The sequence below is a fragment of the Globicephala melas genome, chromosome 8 (genome assembly GCF_963455315.2).
Source record: "Globicephala melas chromosome 8, mGloMel1.2, whole genome shotgun sequence".
NCBI lineage: Eukaryota > Metazoa > Chordata > Mammalia > Artiodactyla > Delphinidae > Globicephala > Globicephala melas.
This window is the reverse complement of record NC_083321.1, coordinates 9503114-9521178: the sequence shown is the minus strand read 5'-3', so window position 1 is coordinate 9521178 and position 18065 is coordinate 9503114. Positions and strand designations below refer to the sequence as shown.

General features: G+C 57.4%; 1 protein-coding gene across 4 annotated transcripts in view; it reads left to right on the top strand.

The window, feature by feature from the left end:
• FADS2 (fatty acid desaturase 2) overlaps nucleotides 1–17223 on the top strand; it is a 65214-nt gene extending 47991 nt beyond the window's left edge. For all 4 annotated transcript variants that reach the window (XM_030833957.2, XM_030833958.2, XM_060303097.1 and 1 more), the window contains 7 exons: nucleotides 8436–8496; nucleotides 8908–8984; nucleotides 13697–13794; nucleotides 14057–14153; nucleotides 14459–14538; nucleotides 14998–15123; nucleotides 15479–17223. In XM_030833957.2, the coding sequence (XP_030689817.1) occupies nucleotides 8436–8496; nucleotides 8908–8984; nucleotides 13697–13794; nucleotides 14057–14153; nucleotides 14459–14538; nucleotides 14998–15123; nucleotides 15479–15530 (591 nt within the window). In that variant the 3' untranslated portion in view covers nucleotides 15531–17223. The remainder of the gene's footprint in view (nucleotides 1–8435; nucleotides 8497–8907; nucleotides 8985–13696; nucleotides 13795–14056; nucleotides 14154–14458; nucleotides 14539–14997; nucleotides 15124–15478) is intronic.
• Nucleotides 17224–18065: the final 842 nt, after the last annotated feature.

The following is an 18065-nucleotide window of genomic DNA, read 5'->3' as shown; positions in this document are numbered from 1 at the left end:
TGGAGAGTGTCTGATGTTTACACGAAAACCTTTCCTGGACACCCTGAATTATTCAAGCTGAAATGTCTGTGGGATGGCGTCCTGTGTAAATAATGGATACAGATCCTTATCAGAGTGGTCGATGCCTCCCCACCTCCCATGGGCCGGGGAAGAGCATTTCCTGGCTTGTTCCTTCCAGTTTAGCAGGAAGGCACAATTCCAGAGCTCAAGCTTGGTCCCCGAAGACCAGCCCCAGGAAACCTTACTTGGAGGGTCACAGTCCCCGATGCTGGGAGGGACCTCAACAGGGTCTGGTCCCACCTGCTTCACCACAGATGCCAAGCGACGCTTGGCAGGAGGAGGGTGTGTGTTCAGGGTCACATCATTTTTTGGCCAGTCTAGGATGAGGCCCCAGATCTGACAGCTAGGCCATTTCCTTCCACTCCATCACACTGCCTTGTTTTTACATTAGTTTTTTAAAATTATTATTATTATAAATATAGAACATACCTGTTACAAGCATTTAAATAATAACAGAAATCGACCAAACTAAGAAGTGAGTCTCCTATTATCTCTACCATCCCCCCTTTGCCTCTAGTGTCATGCCCCGAGGGTGACCACTGTGGACAACATACTACCAAATCCTTCCAGATATTTTCTATGTGTCTAGACACACACACATATCTTTTTTTAAACACAAAAATTAAAACTTAAACAATTTTTCTGCACCTTGCTGCCTCACCAAACGTACACTTCCTTGCTGGAGTCAGAGGTGTATGGGCCTCCACCTGGGGCTGTCCAAGTGCTCTGTCGTAGTTCTATACCATAATGTAACCCACCCTATTTTATGACAGGAGAAATTGGTGTTGCTAAGTCTTTGAATAAAGGCCCCCCCGCCAACGCATTTAAAGAATGTAAAGACTGTCCTCATTTAACATTCTGTGAAAAGTGGAGCCTCTATGTGACAGCCTCTAAAAAAATCTACATATGCTTTACTTTTCAGAAATACATTGGTGATGTAAACTAGCGTTTAGAAGATCCTTGTTGCTTTTACGTACATCTTAAGTGTGACGCGCAGAGTAGGGGCCCGATAAGCGTTTGCCACGAGAGGCATGTTTACCCTCAGTAAGGAGCAGTGTCTTTAGTTGGTCGTATTCCCAGTAGTGTTGGCCTCCAAGGATTGGAACAGGGAGAGAAGAGAGCCTGTCCCCTCAATCCTGGTTGGTACCCCCCTCTCCTGTTTCATATCTATCTGACAGAATATCTGAGCAGAAACGTGGGTTTTCTGTGACGTTGTCAATTCGGAGGAAATTAGCCAAAATTCAGTACTTTGGAAGTGTGGAGGCTCTCTGGCTGGGCAAGGATTTTATTCTCTGCCAAAATACATGCTTACGTTTTCCTTCTAGGAAAGAGTTTGCTCGCTTTGATTTGAGGTGTCTAGATAGCAGGACTGATTAACCTGGGTCCATCTGATAAGACAAAGGCTTCCCTTTCTGGGTGAGGCTTCATGCTGTAGAGCTGTTGACTGGCTTGACAAACGCTCTCTGTGTCCCTGAAAACGAAATCTAGTCTCACCAGTGATGCTGGCAACAAGGCGTCTCTCCTCTCTGTGGGGTGGCCAGCGAAACTTCTTCCAACATCTCTCCCTAGACGCCTCTCGAATGCCGACTTCTGGGGAGGGGGTGTGGTGGGAGGATTTGGGGATCTGGCCATCCAGTTGCCAGTGGCCTTGAAAGACCATGGCCACGGCCACGGTGCTCCATGAAATCCTTTCTCTCACATACTCGGGGGACAGGCCAGCTGTTTCTGGGTTCCTGGTTGAGCCATACCCTGGTGTCCACAGGACCATGCTGCCTGGAAGGGACCTTCCTTTTATGCTTAGAAAGTTCTTCATATAGTTTCAGTGTTTCATGGTTTTACTTTTTTTTTTTTTTTTGGCTGTATGGCATGCAGGATCTAGTGCCCTGACCAGGGATCGAACCCATGCCCCCCGCAGTGGAAGCGTGGAGTCCTAACCACTGGACCGCCAGGGAAGTCCCTGGTTTCACTTTTATTTATTTATTTATAATTTTTAATTTTTTGGCCACACCATGTGGCATGTGGGATCTTAGTTCCTGGACCAGGGATCGAACCCATGCCCCCTGCAGTGGAAGCATGGAGTCTTAACTGCCGGACGGCCAGTGAAGTCCCTGGATTGGAGAATTTCTCCTTCTTCTCATATGGTGGACTTAGAGCAGTGAGGAACCTTCTTGCTACAGAAAAAGAATATCCCGCAAAGAGAGACCATGATTCCTTGAGGCCCTGTTGTTTTCCAAGATCTCCAAAACCCACTTCCTGCCTCCAAAAGAAAAGTTAGAATGAAGCTGGGAGCTTGGCCAGGTGGGGGTGGGGGAGGTGCATCTCTGGCAACTATACGAAGCCAGGGCCCTCAAGGAGAACTGAAGTGTCCCATGCTGGTGGCACCCTCTGGCTCCTGGCAGAAGCAGAGGCAAATCCTCTTTGGAGGAAAGTCTCCAAATATAGGTATGAAGATTCCCACAGGCTAATATCAAGCAATGAGCTCACAATCAGAAGCACAGCACAGAAGTGAGAATCAGAAGAAACAACATAGAACAGATTTAGATGCTATAGAACCCCGGATACTCAGGTCCTATATACATTATAGAAAGGTTATGTATGAACTTAAGATAAATAAACAACAAGTGATTATCAAAGAGAACCAAATAGATTTTTGAATGACCAAATGAAGTGTAGATATAGATATATATCTCCAAAACAATGGGTTAAATAGATTAGATAGAGCTAAAGAGAGAATTATAGTCCTGGAAAATATATATAAATAATCAAAAAGCAATATGGTTTGCTCTCCGTTGGGTCCCCAGGGCCTGTGCATAGTAGGCCCTCAGCGTATGTTTGTTGAATGAATAAGCTGCTTTGTGTCGGCCTGTGCTGGGAGTTGAAGGCTCGGAGCTGGCCATTGTCCCTCTTCCTAGGATACTCCCAGCCCAGTGAAGGAGCCAAGATGCGCCCTCAGATGGGCATGTTACCCTCTAGGGGGTAGCAGGAGACTTCAAGCCAGCAGCTCTGTTGAGGGTGTTAGGAGTCGAGGGAGTGCTGACGGCAGGGATCTGCACCCAGGGAAGGGGGAGAGTTCTACGGGGTCGAGAGGGGTCTGCAGGTGGAGCGGGTCTGGCTGTGGACGAGAAGTGGTGGAGCCCCATCAGAGCCTGGTTCCCTGGACCTCTTCTTTTTCTTTCTTTCTTTTTGGCTGCACTGTAGCATGTGGGGTCTTAGTTCCCCTTAGGAACCCATGCCCCCTGCAGTGGAAGCGTGGAGTCTTAACCACTAGACCGCCAGGGAGGTCCCCTGGTGTCACTTTTGAATGCTTGACTCTTGCCAAATGGGACTTGGCTAACACTACTGGTCAACCTTCGTAATTCTCAGGAGTCGGCCAGTTTTCCTGGTTCCCCCTCACCGGGTCACGCCACCCCTTCTGAGTGGGAGGGTATCCTCCCCTGAACCCCAGCACCTGGTCTGGGCTGAGCGTCAGCACGGGACGCTGTCTGGGTGACTTGGGCGTCGTGCCGATCCGTGCCGATCTATCCACAATGGCTCCTTAGAGCTCACTGCAAGCTTGTCGTGGGCCGACGTCCCTCCCGGAAAGCATTTACATCTTTACATTCAACCTTTCCATCCAGAAATGAGACATCTTTCTCCATTTATGCTTGAGTCTCCTTTTTATATCTCTTAGAAAGGTTTTCCTTTTTTAAAAAAATTTATTTTTATGTATTTATTTATTGTTGGCTGTGTTGGGTCTTTGTTGCTGCATGTGGACTTTCTCCAGTTGCGTCGAGCGGGGGCTACTCTTCATTGCCACACGCGGACTTCTCATCGCGGTGCCTTCTCTTGTTGAGAGCACAGGCTCTAGGCGCGCGGCTTCAGTAGTTGTGGCACGTGGGCTCAGTAGTTGTGGCACGCAGGCTCAGTAGTTGTGGCACACGGGGCTTAGTTGCTCCGCGGCATGCGGGATCTTCCGGACCAGGGCTTGAACCTGTGTTCCCTGCATTGGCAGGCGGATTCTTAACCACTGTGCCACCAGGGAAGTCCTCCTTTTCTTTATATGTCTTGTGAATTTTTTTTTTTTCAATTAAATCCTAGGTAACTTCTATTTTTTGTCATTATGATAGGGGTTTCTCCAGTATTCAGGAAACCTGTTGATGTCTGGCTAGTTATCTTATGTCCAGCTAGTGTCCACTTATGTCTGCTTATGATTCTAGTTGTTTTTCAGTTGATTTTTTTGAATTTCCCAGGTAGACAGTCACATCCCTGAAAATAATGAAAATTTAGACTCTTTCTAATCGCTCTACACTCTTATTCCTGGCTTGGGTTTTATGGCATTACTGGAACTTCAGAACAGAATTCGTGGTGATGTCAAGGACGGTCTTGTTTTGCTCATCCTGCCCCTCCACCACCCACTTTTTTTTTTTTTTTCCATATCACGGGGGGGAACGAGGAGGCCCTTAGCCCTGTAGCTCCGTAAACGGGCTCTCGGAAGCTGGGGATGTTTCTGCCTTCCTGCCTGAGATCCTGCTTTTCCTGCCCATCTGGGAGGCTCTCCCTGCCCCACGGCCTGTCTGCAGCTGACCCTCCAGGCTTCCTTCTTGAACAGGCCAAATATTCCCTTGGAGCACCTGTGGCCCTCCTCTCAGGGCCCTCGCATGCCTGCCGTGGCCATGTTCCTCATTTCTGTGTGTGAGTCTGGGCAGGGCTTTGCAACTGCTCCCTTCCCCCTTCCCCTGACAGACAAGGAAGGGCCTGGTCATTCCTCAGACTTTTTTTTTTTTTTTTTTTGCGGTACGCGGGCCTCTCACTGTTGTGGCCTCTCCCACTGCGGAGCACAGGCTCCGGACGCGCAGGCTCAGCAGCCATGGCTCACAGGCCCAGCCACTCCGCGGCATGTGGGATCTTCCCGGACCGGGGCACGAACCCGTGTCCCCTGCATTGGCAGGCGGACTCTCAACCACTGCGCCACCAGGGAAGCCCATCCTCAGACATTTTGTTCTAATGCTGAAAAGTCCCCTGCACATGCCCCTGGCACCCCCTCAGCCTATAATCCAAGCCTGGCCTTGTGGTCCTTCCAGAGGCTGAGCGCAGGAGGGTCAGCTGGCCGGGGCCCAGGGTTGTGGGCCTCCGGGAAGACAGGCCGCCGGCGCTGGCCGTACTCCACCTCCCTCTGCCTCGGGCCTGTGCTCCCTTCAGCCTCGGCTTGAGGACGTGTCAAAGCAGGATCTGCACGTGCCGCCACTCCCTGGGGTCTGGACACGACAAGCCACCCGGATCCTCGCCCGCAGCTCGAGTGGAAGTACCTCCTATCTTCCTGCAACTCCCCTGTGATGGCCTCATGACCTGAGCTTTCTCCCTGTGTGTGATAAGGACTGTCCTGGAGGGCAGAGGCCTGTGGTCCCCACTGGGGAGGAAGGTTGACTCTTACTGAGTCCCCGGGCCTAGCACTGTGCCGAGCACTGCACGTGGGGCGTCCCTTAATCCTTGCTTAACCGGGAGGCAGGAGCCCTCATGAAACCCATTTATAGATGGAGCAGCTGAGGCTGAGAGAGAAATAACTTGCTCAAGGCTACAGCTAGAAGAGCGGTGCCGCCATCCAAACCCAGGCTGCCTGGCTCCCAGCCTGGGCTTCCGGGTCCTGTGGGGCCCTGCCTGGGGCCATCACCTGCTGGACACTAGAGGCCTGTGTTTGTTGGATCCCTCCAGCTTCCCGATGAATTAAGAAGCCAGGAGCCCCTCCTCCTAGCTTGGTACATTTTGAAACAGCTCTCCCCATCCCTTCCCTGTGCCCATGACATACAACTGAGTGTTGCAAAGAACTGAGCGTGTGAAAGTCAGGAAACCAGAAGGTTGGCCCCGGGCCGGGCCTGGCATCACCAAACCACAGCTGTGCCTGGCTGGTTTTCGGAGGAAAGCTAGTGCCCTGGATCAGCCTTACCCTGACAGGTGACCTTGCAGTTCCCCTAACTGAGGTCATCAAGACGGGAACAGGCGTCCCGTGACATTTCGCACGTTACCACACACGGGCGCACGTGTAACCGTGACTGGCCTTCCCCGACGGTCCTGAAGTGCTTTCACGGCCCCATCACCAACGGGCCCTCGACAGCCCTAAGAAGTACTAAGAAGTACCCATCATACCTCCACTTGACAAATAAGGAGCCCACAGCTCATGGGGTGGGAGGGCGCGGGGACAGCAAAGCAATTTGCTCAAATAACAGATTGTTTCCAAATCTTGAGCCCCCGCCTCTCTAAGGCTGGGAGCCCTCAGGGGTGGACAGGGGAGGCCTGCCGCTGCCTGGGGGCAGGGACTTGGCAGCTCCCACACGACAGTCTGGGGCATTGAGGGGACACGCATGGGAGCCTGCAGTGCTAAGCGGCCAGGGGCAGCTGGGGAGCATCAGCCCCGTGTAATCTCCTGTCACCCCCTACAGGGCACCATGGATCAGTGCAAATAGGGTGCTTACTGTGCAAATGCAGCTTCAAACCAACTCCCCAGCTGCGCCCACCCCTGAGACCTTCTGTGGGGTCCCTCTGCCAGCCAGCCTGCGCTGCCTTCAGTGCTCACTCCCCGAGTAGAGTTGGACCAACCTGAGGGTCTTCTGGGCCTGGGGCTGTCCACTAGGTTGACCTGTGGGGCAGAGATGTAGGAGGCCTCCTGTCCAGGGCTGGAGAAGCATGCAGACAATGTCTGGGCCCGGTTCCTGGCTTCTGGGAGGAGGTTAGAGCAAGACCTGGGGGCCTGTTCTGTGGGCCCCATGCTCCCCAGAACTCAGACCACCAGACCGGCCGCTCAGGGGCGCCTCTAATCCCTCCCTCCTCTGGAAAGTGGTCCAGAACTGTGTCTGGTGTCCCCCGGCTGGGACCTCTCCAAGGCCAGCCGCAATCTCACTGACAGCCTTCGTGCAAAGGACGTGCATTCTGGGGATGGGTGAGACCCCTGCCAAGGCACAGGGGGCCGCACGGAGCAAAGGGATTGATTCTGGTGGTGCTTCAGCTGGGTGGGCCACGGCCATGGCCTCTGTGCCAAGATGCACGTCCTGGGGACAGGCTTGGCTTTGCTCCCACCGGGGCCCCTCTGTCCGTGGGCTCTCCCTGTGATTTTGGCAATCCCTCCCCTCTTGTGTTCTCACCTCAAGAACAGGAGCACAGGCCTAGAGGACGTCCAGGGTTTCGCCGTCCATATCATGCTTTGATCTCCCAGCTGAAGGAAGCAGCAGTGGACATGATTGGATGAGAGCGCGCCAGCCTCCGGAGCCGGGGGTGGGGTTGGGGGAGGGGGGCTGAGGAGCTGTGGCCCAGGGGTCAGCCCCTGGCATTTGCGCCCTTGTTCTCATTGGCTCCTCTTGACAACCAGTGATTTGGATGCCAAACAGGGCTCAGGCGGGCTCCGCGACCTGTGCGGTGTCTCAGCGCAGGTGAGACGCAGAGCCGAAGCCCAGGCTCCCCACACAGACCCCCAGCATCGCAGGTGCCCCTCTTCGAGCAGCATCTTTTGGTCTCAGTCCCCTAAGGGCCAGGTGGGCTGGTCCCTGTGGGGGTGGACCTTGAATTAAGGAGCTGCAGGGGCCCTGTGGGGCCGTGGGTCCCCTCACCCGGGTTCATGGTCAGTGTGGCCTGAGCCACTTGGTACAGTGAGGATGCCCACGCCCCAGCCAGCCCTCCCAGCCCATCTCACTTGAATGTCTGGGTGTCAGGGTGCCCTGGGTAGGACCAGGTGACCAGGTGTGGCCTGAAGAGTCCACGTGGTCCTCGTGGTGACCTCTTCTGGCCCGCCGGCATCCTCAAGTGAAAAGTCTCGGCCTGGGAATTGCAGGAGGCTCCGAGAAGGTAGATGCGTCTGGCCTGGTGACTGTTAACGATTCCCCAGGCCCTTACCTGAGTTCTCCTGCCCATTGCGGGCTCCAGGGAGCTTCTCAGGGGGACCCAGGAGCTTTTCTGTCTCCCAAAGGGGTGGAAACTGGCCAAGGAGCTCCCTCTGGGTGTCTGTGCCCCCCACGTGCACTGTTGAGTTGTGCATTCACTCAGCATTTATTTAGTGCCTGTCGCATGGGCTCTGTGTCCACTTTCTTGGGTCCAGATCCCAGCCGGCCCTGTGGCCTTGGGCAGTGATTTGACCCAGAGCTTCAGCATTGGAAGCACCGCTCGTAGAGGAGCGCATGAGCCGAGGCCAGCATGGGGTGCAGCTTGGCATCGGCACGCCCTGCGAGGGCTGAGGAAGTGTTGGCCGGAGGGGCCGGGGGCCCACAGGGGCCCAGCCCTGGGAGCCCAGGGTGCAGAGGGCAGAAGCCCCCTGGGCAGGAGGAAGGAACGGTGCTGCAGAGCAGGTGGAGGAGAGCACGGGAGGCTGGAGCCTGAGGGGTGCCGGGGGCTCACGGTCTCTGCTCTCTCCTCAGTACGGCAAGAAGAAGCTGAAATACCTGCCTTACAACCACCAGCACGAGTACTTCTTCCTGAGTGAGTGCTGGGGCACCCCGCCACCACACCCGGACCCCCTTGTCACCCCAGTGCGGCCCTCTGTCTCCCCTCCCACCTGACAACCTTCCAGACCCAGAAAGTGACACCAGACCTGGGAGAGGAGAAGGGACCACAGCAGCCATCCCAGGCAAACCCCACGTGGCCCATGATGCAGAAGGGACGTGGGCCCAGACACCTGCCCAGGGTCCCACACTCATGATCGCTGGGCGGGGTGCCAGCAGGTGCTGTCTGCTCCCAGCCCCCTCCTCGGGTACCGGGGCCCCGGCCGCCTCTGCCCGGGAGCTGCAGAGCTGACACCACATTCCGGCTTCTGCCCCCAGCTCCCTCCCGTCTTCCAGGCCCACCCGGGTGAGGCAGGCCCTCTAAGTGCCTCTCCTCTCTCTCCTGCAGTTGGGCCACCGCTGCTCATCCCCCTATACTTCCAGTACCAGATCATCATGTCCATGATCGTTCACAGAGACTGGGTGGTGAGTCCAGGGGGCCCGGGAGTGTGGGGAGGAGGGCGACGGAGGCGAGTGGACCTGGGGGCCTGCAGGGCCCCTGGCATCTCCTCCTGGGGTGGCTGCCTTGCCACCCTCAGGAAGGGACTAGCTCTGAGGCTGCCAGGAGCCAGGGAGGCCATAGCACCCCAACCCTAAAGATCCCCCCACACAGGGCACCCACTGGGAGAGCCACGGCCTTGGCAGAGCTCCTCAGAAAGTTCCTGAAGGCAACGTATGAGCCCGCCCATCCAAGGCTCTGCTCCAGCCATCGCCCTCCTGTGTCCCCGTGCGGCCCCTAAGACCCGGTGGACCGGGCCACACTGCACTCTGGTTGGTAAATGGAGAGCCGCCGGGCACTTAGTTTGCTGCAGCTGCATGAGAGAGTGCCACAAACTGAGTGGCGTTTCTGTTAAACGACAGCATCGCATGTCTCGCAGCTCTGGAGGCTAGAGCCCGAGATCAAGGTGTCTGCAGGGTTGGTCCTTCTGAGGTCTCTGAGGAAGGATCTAGTCCAGGCCTCTCTCCCTGACTTGTGAATGACCATCATCTCGTCCCTGTGTCCCTCACCTTTCCTCTGTGTGTGTCTGTATCTGTGTCAGGTCTTCCCCTTTGTATAAGGACACTAATCCTAGTGGATTAGGGCCCGCCCTAATGACCTCATTTCCACTAATTACATCTGCAAGGACGCTATGTCCCAATAAGGTCCCGCTGTGAGGTCCTGGGGGTTAAGACCTCAACATACTCATTTTAGGGGCCGTGATCCAGCCCGTAACTCCAGAGAGAGAAAGGGACCCTGGAGAGGGCCGTGTGGCGTGGTGCACAGAGGTCCTTGGCTTGATGTAGATGTGCAGGCGTGGTTCTGTGGAAGAGGACGATGTGCCCGTGGTGGGATGCCCTGGGTGGAGCAGTGACCCTCGGCAGAGACTGCTTTGGGCAGAGCAGGATTCCCTGGGGCGGGGACAGGGCCCCTGCCCTCGGGACCAAGCGGAGAGCCACTGAGTCAGTATTGCTGGTCTTTTTTTAAAAACCTAGTTTCATAAATGAAGATATTGAAACTCTAAGAGTTTGGGACTTGCCCAAGGTGACACCGAGGGGTGGGTCAGGCACTAGAACCCAGACCTCCCGATGCCACGGCCTGGATCCTGTCCCCACACCCCAACCACCACTGTCCATGTTTGTACAGCAATGGAAGCGCTTCAAAGTACTTTGTCTTATGTTCTCTCCTTGGCGTTATTGACAAAGGTGCCTGCTGATTCTGCTAAGAGGGCCAGGCCTGGGACTCGGGAGCAGGTGGGGCTGTTTGGGGAGGAGGTGGGAGTCTGAGGTCTCTGCCAGCCCCGTGCTGGTAAAACCTGTACTACACTCTTCTAAGACACGCTCTTTTATCCGTACCCACTGTGTTCCGGGAACGGTTAAGCACTGCCCCCTACGTCGTGTCATCTAACCCTGTTTTGCCAGCAAGGCAGGCACAGGCCAGAGGGAAGGAGTTTCTGGATCAGTTAAGTGGTGGAAATTGGAATCCAGGTCTCCTGCACCTGAGCTCACCTGGGCCCTGGAAGGGGTCACAGCAGAAAGGGACCGCGATGCTGCTGCTGCCGGGGGTACTTGAATCTGCTTTCATGGCAAATGACTCCTGACATGAATATTTAATCCTTTTTTTATTTTTTAAACTGTGTTTGTTCCCTCAGGAACAAAGCATTACATAGGGACAGCGGGAAAGGGAATCAGACTTTGTACCTGAACCGGCTCAGGTGGCCCCGCCAGGGACATTTGATCGGGCCCCTCAGGGCAGAGCTCTCCCGCTGGGGAGTAGGGTTCAAGCTTGGGTTTCTAGTACAAAACTGTAGCTGACTGCAGCCAGGCATGGCGCCAGACCCAGCGCTCCCCTCAGGGGCCCACATGGGCAGAGGCATGCCCTGCGCTGTGGTTTTCTGATTCATGGTAACAGTGAGCTTGGGTGCCACGTGTGGCTGTGACCTGGGGCAGTGGTCCTCAACAGGCACAATTCTACTGAGCCACTTGGCAACATCTGGGAGACTTTTTTTTTTTTTTGGCCGCGGCATGCGGGATCTTAGCTCCCTGACCAGGGATCGAACCCGTGCCCCCTGTAGTGGAAGCTCAGAGTCTTAACCACTGGACCACCAGGGAAGTCCTGGGAGACATTTCTGATTGTCACAACTCAGGGGGGGTGGAGAGCTGTTGGCCTCTAGTGGGCATCCTACCGTGCCCACGACAGCCCCCCAGAGCTGAGAATTATCCAGCCCCAAATGCCAGCCAGCGTTGCCAGTGGTTACATCCTGGGGATGTTTCCCAGGCCTCAACTTCCTGGAGGTCCGCTGTATCCGATGCCACTTACTGCTCCTTCTTAAAATTCTCCGTGTCAGCTTCCAAGTGCCGCCTCTGCTGGTTCTCCTCCACCTCTGTTTCCCTGCATCTCCTCCATCCCCTACCTGTGAAACCAGTGGTCCCACAGTCACGTATCGCTCCGCACAACAATACCTAAGAACGCACCTCCGTTAATATATACGTACATACTACTGCACTGCTTACGCACAAACACGGAATTAAAATGAATGTTTAGACCGCCTCGGTCCTGAGGTCTTGCCCTCCGCCCACCGCTGGCCCTTCGACTCCCCTCCGCAGCCGCTCCCCCCAACCCCTTCCTACCCCAGCTGATGGTACCCACGCCAGGGACCAGCCCAGATTCCTCATGACCAAGCAGTCCCCAGGTGGAGCTGTCCCTGCCTCTTAAATATTTCTGGAATCTGTTATCTCCTCCTCAGTGCCGTGGGTCCTGGTTTGGGCCTCTGTCATTTCATTCCTGAGCTACTGGAATAACCGAATCTCCCCACCTTCAGTTGGCCGGGATCCAGTTTAAGGTCCAGAAGGGACCATGTTCTTGTTTAAAGCTCTCAGTGGGTCTTCATTGCCGGCAAGGTAGAGGCCAGTCCCCCCAGGCGGACGTGACCTGGCCTTGGTGTCCCGCCTCCACCTCGAGCGCTTGGGCTGGGGTATATGGAGCATATAATCTGTATGCAAACACAGCCCTTGCCCGGTCTTTTCTCTGGGCTTTTCTTCGTATTGTCATCATTCTGCAAACATCCATCCTACTGTTCTTTGCTTAGCTGACGTCCCGCGTTTCCCAGCCCAGCACAGGCACCACCTCCTGATGGAGGCCTTTCCTAAATCAGGATCGGGTCGGGACGTCACGCCACACTCCCATCACCCCTGTAACTGTGTGTCCCCTTGCATATGATATTGAAGGGATCTCTGTATAAGTCTGTCCTTCCAGACGAGGGGCTCTGAAGGACTTCCTTTTGCCCCCAGCACCTAACTCGGTCCCTGACACAGAGAAGGCATTTACTGAGTGTTTGTGGAGCTTAACTGAACAGAGCTCGTTTGAAGGGTGAGTTTGCTGAGCAGATAAGGGGAGGAGCTTCCAGGTGGATGCAGCGAGACGCAGACGCTGCAGCGCAGCCTGGCTGTGGGAGATGGGCTGCGGATGAGGCCAGGTGGGTGGGCAGGCATGCGAGGGCCGTGCAGCTACTAAGGGGCTGGATTTTACCCTTTATCCCCCGGCGGGGAAGGAGGCCCATGATGGCTTTGAGGATCGCAGTGGCGTGGTCCAGCTTGCATGTTAGGAAAGTCTCTATGGTCGCAAAGTGGTGCAGAGACCAGATTGGAGTCTTTAGAGCTCAGACTTGTGGACTGTGCTTATTGTTGCAACACCTTCAAGCCATGTAGAATCTCAGGGGGTGTGGGGGTGTTCTCTTCCCATCCTGCAGATGGAGGAACTGAGGCACAGCTCAGAAAATTACTTACAGCTACACAGAGTAGGGTGGAGCTATAATTAACAGCCAGCAGCCTGACCCGGAGCCTCTGCTCTCATCACTACCCTGCCGAGTGTCTGGGAGAAGTGATGAGGGAGAGGAAACAGTCAGTGCAAAGGCCCTGAGGTGGGAACAGGCTGGGTCAGGGTGGCTGAGAAGACAGTGGTCCCCAATCCCTGTGGGCTGATCTGGGTGGGATGGGAGGGCTTAGGGAAAGATAGAGTCTGCTTGGAGCTAAGATGGTCGCTCTGGTTGCCATGGTTACGGAGCCATTGGGGCAGCTGGGGGAGGTGCTTGCCCAGGAAGGGAGGAGAGCCGAGAGGAAGAGGGGCCAGGGGGAGAATCAGGTGTGGGAAGAGGGCCAGTAGTGTCAGAGGTTGCTGGGAGGGCCCAGAGGCGGGCGATGGATGGTGTCTCTGGCCTTTGTTGTGCTGGAGTGAATGTCCGGGAAGGAGACCCAGGTGCTGATGAGCAGTTTGTGAACCTGCAGGTGTCAGGGGTGCGTGCAGATGGTAATGCACCTTCAGAATCCTCGGGACCATGAAAGAGCTGCTGACCCCCGGCCCCTCCCCATGGCTGGCATCTGCTGGTCCCCATCCCTGTTTACTTCCCTAAATGCAGAGCTTGCAGCTCCCTTCCTGTTGCTAAAACACTCAGCATTTCCCTAGACATATAAAGACAGTCGTGCACACCCTGCACTGGCAGGCGTCGCGTCCTCAGTGGGCCTGGTGCCCAGTTTCACGGAGGCCTGTTGAGCTTCCTTGGCCCAGCAGTGAGAGGGAGGTGCTGTGTACACACACCTGTGGTTGGGAAGCCGTGCCGGGGGGCGGGCGGGACACTCCCACATCTACCTGTTTCTCTCCGCAGGACCTGGCCTGGGCCATCAGCTACTATGCCCGTTTCTTCATCACCTACATCCCTTTTTATGGTGTCCTGGGGGCCATCATTTTCCTCAACTTCATCAGGTGCCTGCGCTTTGCTGGTTAATAATCCCTGGGCCCCTCGAGCACTGGCACTGATGGGGGCTTTGATGCGAGGCCCCCAAGAGGAAAGGCTCAGAGGTCCCCACTTCCTGCCCCGGCCCCTCATCAGGGGCTGCACTCGCTTCACCCCCCACCCGCCCTGGGCTGTGCGGGGTCGGGAGGGAGGCTCTGTTCCCACCGATTCCCCGGGCCCCGTGGAGACCGAGCACGCCGGGCTCCAGTGCTGAGCCGAGCTCGCTTCCAGGTTCCTGGAGAGCCACTGGTTTGTGTGGGTCACGCAGATGAACCACATCGTCATGGAGATTGACCAGGAGCCCTACCGTGACTGGTTCAGCAGCCAGGTGAGGGTGGCCAGAGCTGGCCACCGGGGCCCTGCGGAGCCTGGACCCGAGGTCCATGTCCTTGGTTCCCGGGAACGTGGCTGCCCAGTGGGCCCGGCGCCGTCCTGCGCTTCCTGGGGCTGCCTGTGTCCTTCCGCTGGGAGGAACAGGGCTGGGCAAGAGAGAGTGGCGGGGAGCTTTTGGAGGGACCAGTGGGGAATCTGGACAGGGCGGTGAGACCCCTGGGTAAGGCTGGGCCTCGTGGGAAGGAGACGGGGCCCTCTGTGCTTTGGCTCTTGGCCACTCATCCCCCTTCTCCCGGATAGCTGGTAGCCACCTGCAACGTGGAGCAGTCCTTCTTCAATGACTGGTTCAGCGGCCACCTCAACTTCCAGATCGAGCACCAGTGAGCGCAGGCGCGGGTGGGGAGGTGGGGGTGGGTGGAGGGTGGAGGCCGTACAGTGGAGGGAAGTAGCCACCAGCCTCCCCGGCAGAGGGCAGCAGTTGGGGACTACCTCTCTCTTCCCCAGTGAGGTCCCCCCACCGACCCTAGAGCGTATCTCCACCCCAGCGCCCCCCGAAGCCTGGAGAGGGGTTCTCCTGCCCTGGGCCACATGGTATAGCGGCGCCCACCCCTGCACGTGTGGCTTGGCATCTTCCTTGGTCCCGTGAGCCTAGCAGGGCAGGTGATTGGTCCCTTTATTGCCAGGGAACCCGAGGCCCAGCCCTCCCCCTCCACATGCCAGCCGCCCCTGTGGGCACATAGGGAGAGATGGACGGGGTCCCCTGGGCCCAGCCAGCCTCCAAGTGGGCTGTGAGAGGAGGTGGGTGCTTCCTCACACCCGGCCCCCCGCACTCTCCCCAGCCTCTTCCCCACCATGCCCCGGCACAACCTGCACAAGGTCGCCCCGCTGGTGAGGTCCCTGTGCGCCAAGCATGGCATTGAGTACCAGCAGAAGCCGCTGCTGCAGGCCCTGCAGGACATCATCAGGTAAGGGCTGGCGGGCACGGGTGCTGGCGCCCCTGGAGGTCCGTGGGGCACAGGGGGGAGACTGAGAGGCATGTAGCTGGGACCACCCATGTTGAAGACGGGGTGACGAGAGGAGCCGAGGCCCTGCTGGCACTGGTGCCCCCCGCCGGCCCCTCTGTCGCTAGGAATTGCCTGGCTTCTGTGTGGGTTGGATGAGGATCTTCCCTTGGTCCTTCCACGGGGTCTCCCGGGGAGCCCTGAGCTAGCAGGCCCACAGGCCCCTGGCTGAGAGCTGAGAGGAGGCACCCATGCTCCCAGCCCCCCGCTTCCTGAGGCTCCCTGGTCCCTGACTGTCCCTATCCCTCTCTCTTCCCAGGTCCCTGAGGCAGTCTGGGCAGCTGTGGCTGGACGCCTACCTCCACAAATGAAGCTGCAGCCCTCCGGGTGCCCATGGGGAAGGGGGACCAGGTGGGGATGGTGGCCAAAGGGAAGGGTGGGACTTGGTTCAGGGGGGTGTCATGAGGCTGTGGTACCTGCTGGCTCACAGACTCTGGGTTCGGTCTTTCCTGTTTTGCTCTCTGGTTTCGCTGCCTTTGCGCCTCCCCCCAGCACCCTCCCTCCTGGGGCCTGCCCGGTCAGCCCGGCTCTCCCCACCTAGGAGCAGAGCCAGGTGGCTGCAGCCTGGCCACTACCCTCTGCCCCTAAGCATCTGCAGACCAGAGGTGCACAGGTGCAGCCTGTGGCCCCCACCCCCTTGCACCTGGCCTCCAGGCCTCACACCGCCTTCTGTTCTCCCTCCGATGCTCTTGAGGTCTGCGGGGCTGGGTCCTAGCCAGCAGGACGGCTCCCTGAGCCTGCAAGCCTGGCTCCACCCTCTCTGATGGCCGCCCACCGTCTGCCCCTACGTGGGGTGGCGTGCTTTGTGCCTGGGTCTCCTTCCCACCGCCAGGATCGGTACTTGGGGCGTCCCTGCAGGCCCCACTTTCTCTTCAGATGTCTTCAGCCCCTGGGCCCTGACGCCAGGCTCCCGGTGCCTGTAGCGCAGCCAGCTCAGGCCTCGGGGCCCAGGGAAATGTCCTCCTGGCCCCACTGGAGCCCTCTGGCCCAGGGCCCGAGCAGTTCCACCCTGCTGCCTCCCAGCTCCAGAGCCTGGGACTTTGGGTCCAAGGGGGCAGTGCCACAGATGGGCTTAGCAGAAGCAATGGCCAGGTCACGGGTCAGCCAGCCTGTAGGCTCAGCCCTGTCCCCCCATCCCTGTTCAGATGTTTGTCCTGGTTGAGAGGCCTAAAATTCCGGAACAATCAGACCCTTCCCCAGAGTGCTCCGTTACCTACCGGGCAGTGCCAGCCAGTCCCTGGCTGCTTGGCCCGTGCAGACTTGGGTCCCACAGGCTGCAAGCGGGCACTGGAGCCCGGGGGCTCATCCCAGCCCCTCCCCAGGTTGGGGCTGCCCGCGTGGACACTCTCTTTCACCATCTTCTATGCTGTCGTGTCTTTTCCTGGTTTTTTAACCTTTTGCTACAGGATGCATTCTGACGGGGGTGGCAACGGGACTGGGCCATGTGACAATCTGCCTGTTACCAGCCGCCCCTCGCAGCCTCCCCAGGCCCCACAGTGGGTTGAGCTGGGCTCACTCACTGAGGCCACGGTGGCCCTGAGTGTCGGGAGGCAGAGAAGGAAGGAGTCCCGGAGGAGGTGACCCTGAGGAGCCGGGGGTTTGGGGGGGACCTAGTGGGACAAGGAGGGGTTGGGGCTGGAGGCCAGACAGCTGAGGGGACAGGAAAGTGAGAGGGGAGGGTGGGGAGCTTGGTGCCCCTGGGAGGATCCAGAGCTGCTGCATTTGGAAATTAACCCACTAACCATTATGTAGCTCCAGGGGAGGGCGGGACAGGAACCAGCCACTGGCCAGCCAAGAGGGACCCGCCCTGGCTGGTGATGGACCTTCAGGTTGCCATGGCAACGAGGGTCCGCCTGAGGCCCTCCCACTGAGAACACACTGGCCAGAAGAGCCGCTGTCCCTCCCCTGGGGCAGAATGGATCCATAGGGAACTGATCTTAATTTTTATCATGTTGCTTCCCCACCCCTACATTTTTGGAAATAAATGAAGTGATTTTATTCTCACTTCCGTGATCAGCGCTGGCCGCGTCCTGCATGCTGATGCCGGGCGGGATGTCGGTGGAGGGTGGAGGAGGGGGCCCATGTTGCACTGGGAGCCCTTTCCCTCTGTCCACCCCTCCCCAGCCCCCTCCCCCCGCCACGCCTTTTCTTGGGAGAGGACTTCCTCTCCCCTGCCCCGCAGTGCACTCCAGGCCAGGAATTTTGGACAAATGGCCCAAATAAATGAGCCCTCCTTCCTCTTCCTGGGGGCTGGGGACTCTCCGCATCTCCCACAAAACCACCACCACCGGAGTGAGGCTTTCCGGAAGGTCTCCGGGGGGCAGCAGGGGGCTGGCACAGGCCACCTCCTGACATCCTCATTCCCATCCCCCTCCTCCTTTAGGGACCAGTTGTCTGCCCACAGGCCCACATCAGCTGGCTTCTGCTGGATTCCCCTCTACCCGTTTCTGGTCACCGTACCGAGCGCTGGGGCCAGAGAGTCTCAAGGGGCTGAGGAAAGCCCTGGGGATCAGATGTCTTATGGCCGCTGTGCCCGTGCAGTGGCTCATTCAGTCCCCAAGCCCGGAAAGAGTCCACAGGAACGCGCCAGGAGCACTCGTACAGTTTTTACCTCCCAGTGGCTCCCACACTGCTCTCTGATGACCCTGCTCTGGGCTGGCTCAGCTGGCAGGTCAAGCTGGCTGTGCCAGGGAAGAACCAAGAGGTTCACGGGGGCCAGAATCCCAGGGGCTCCCCACCTGGCCTTGCGCCTCCTCCCAGCAGGGCTGGGGAGGCTCCACAGCAGACACTTGCCCTCCCTCTTGCTTAGCCTATGACCTCAGTATAGCCGGCAGGGACAGCCAGCT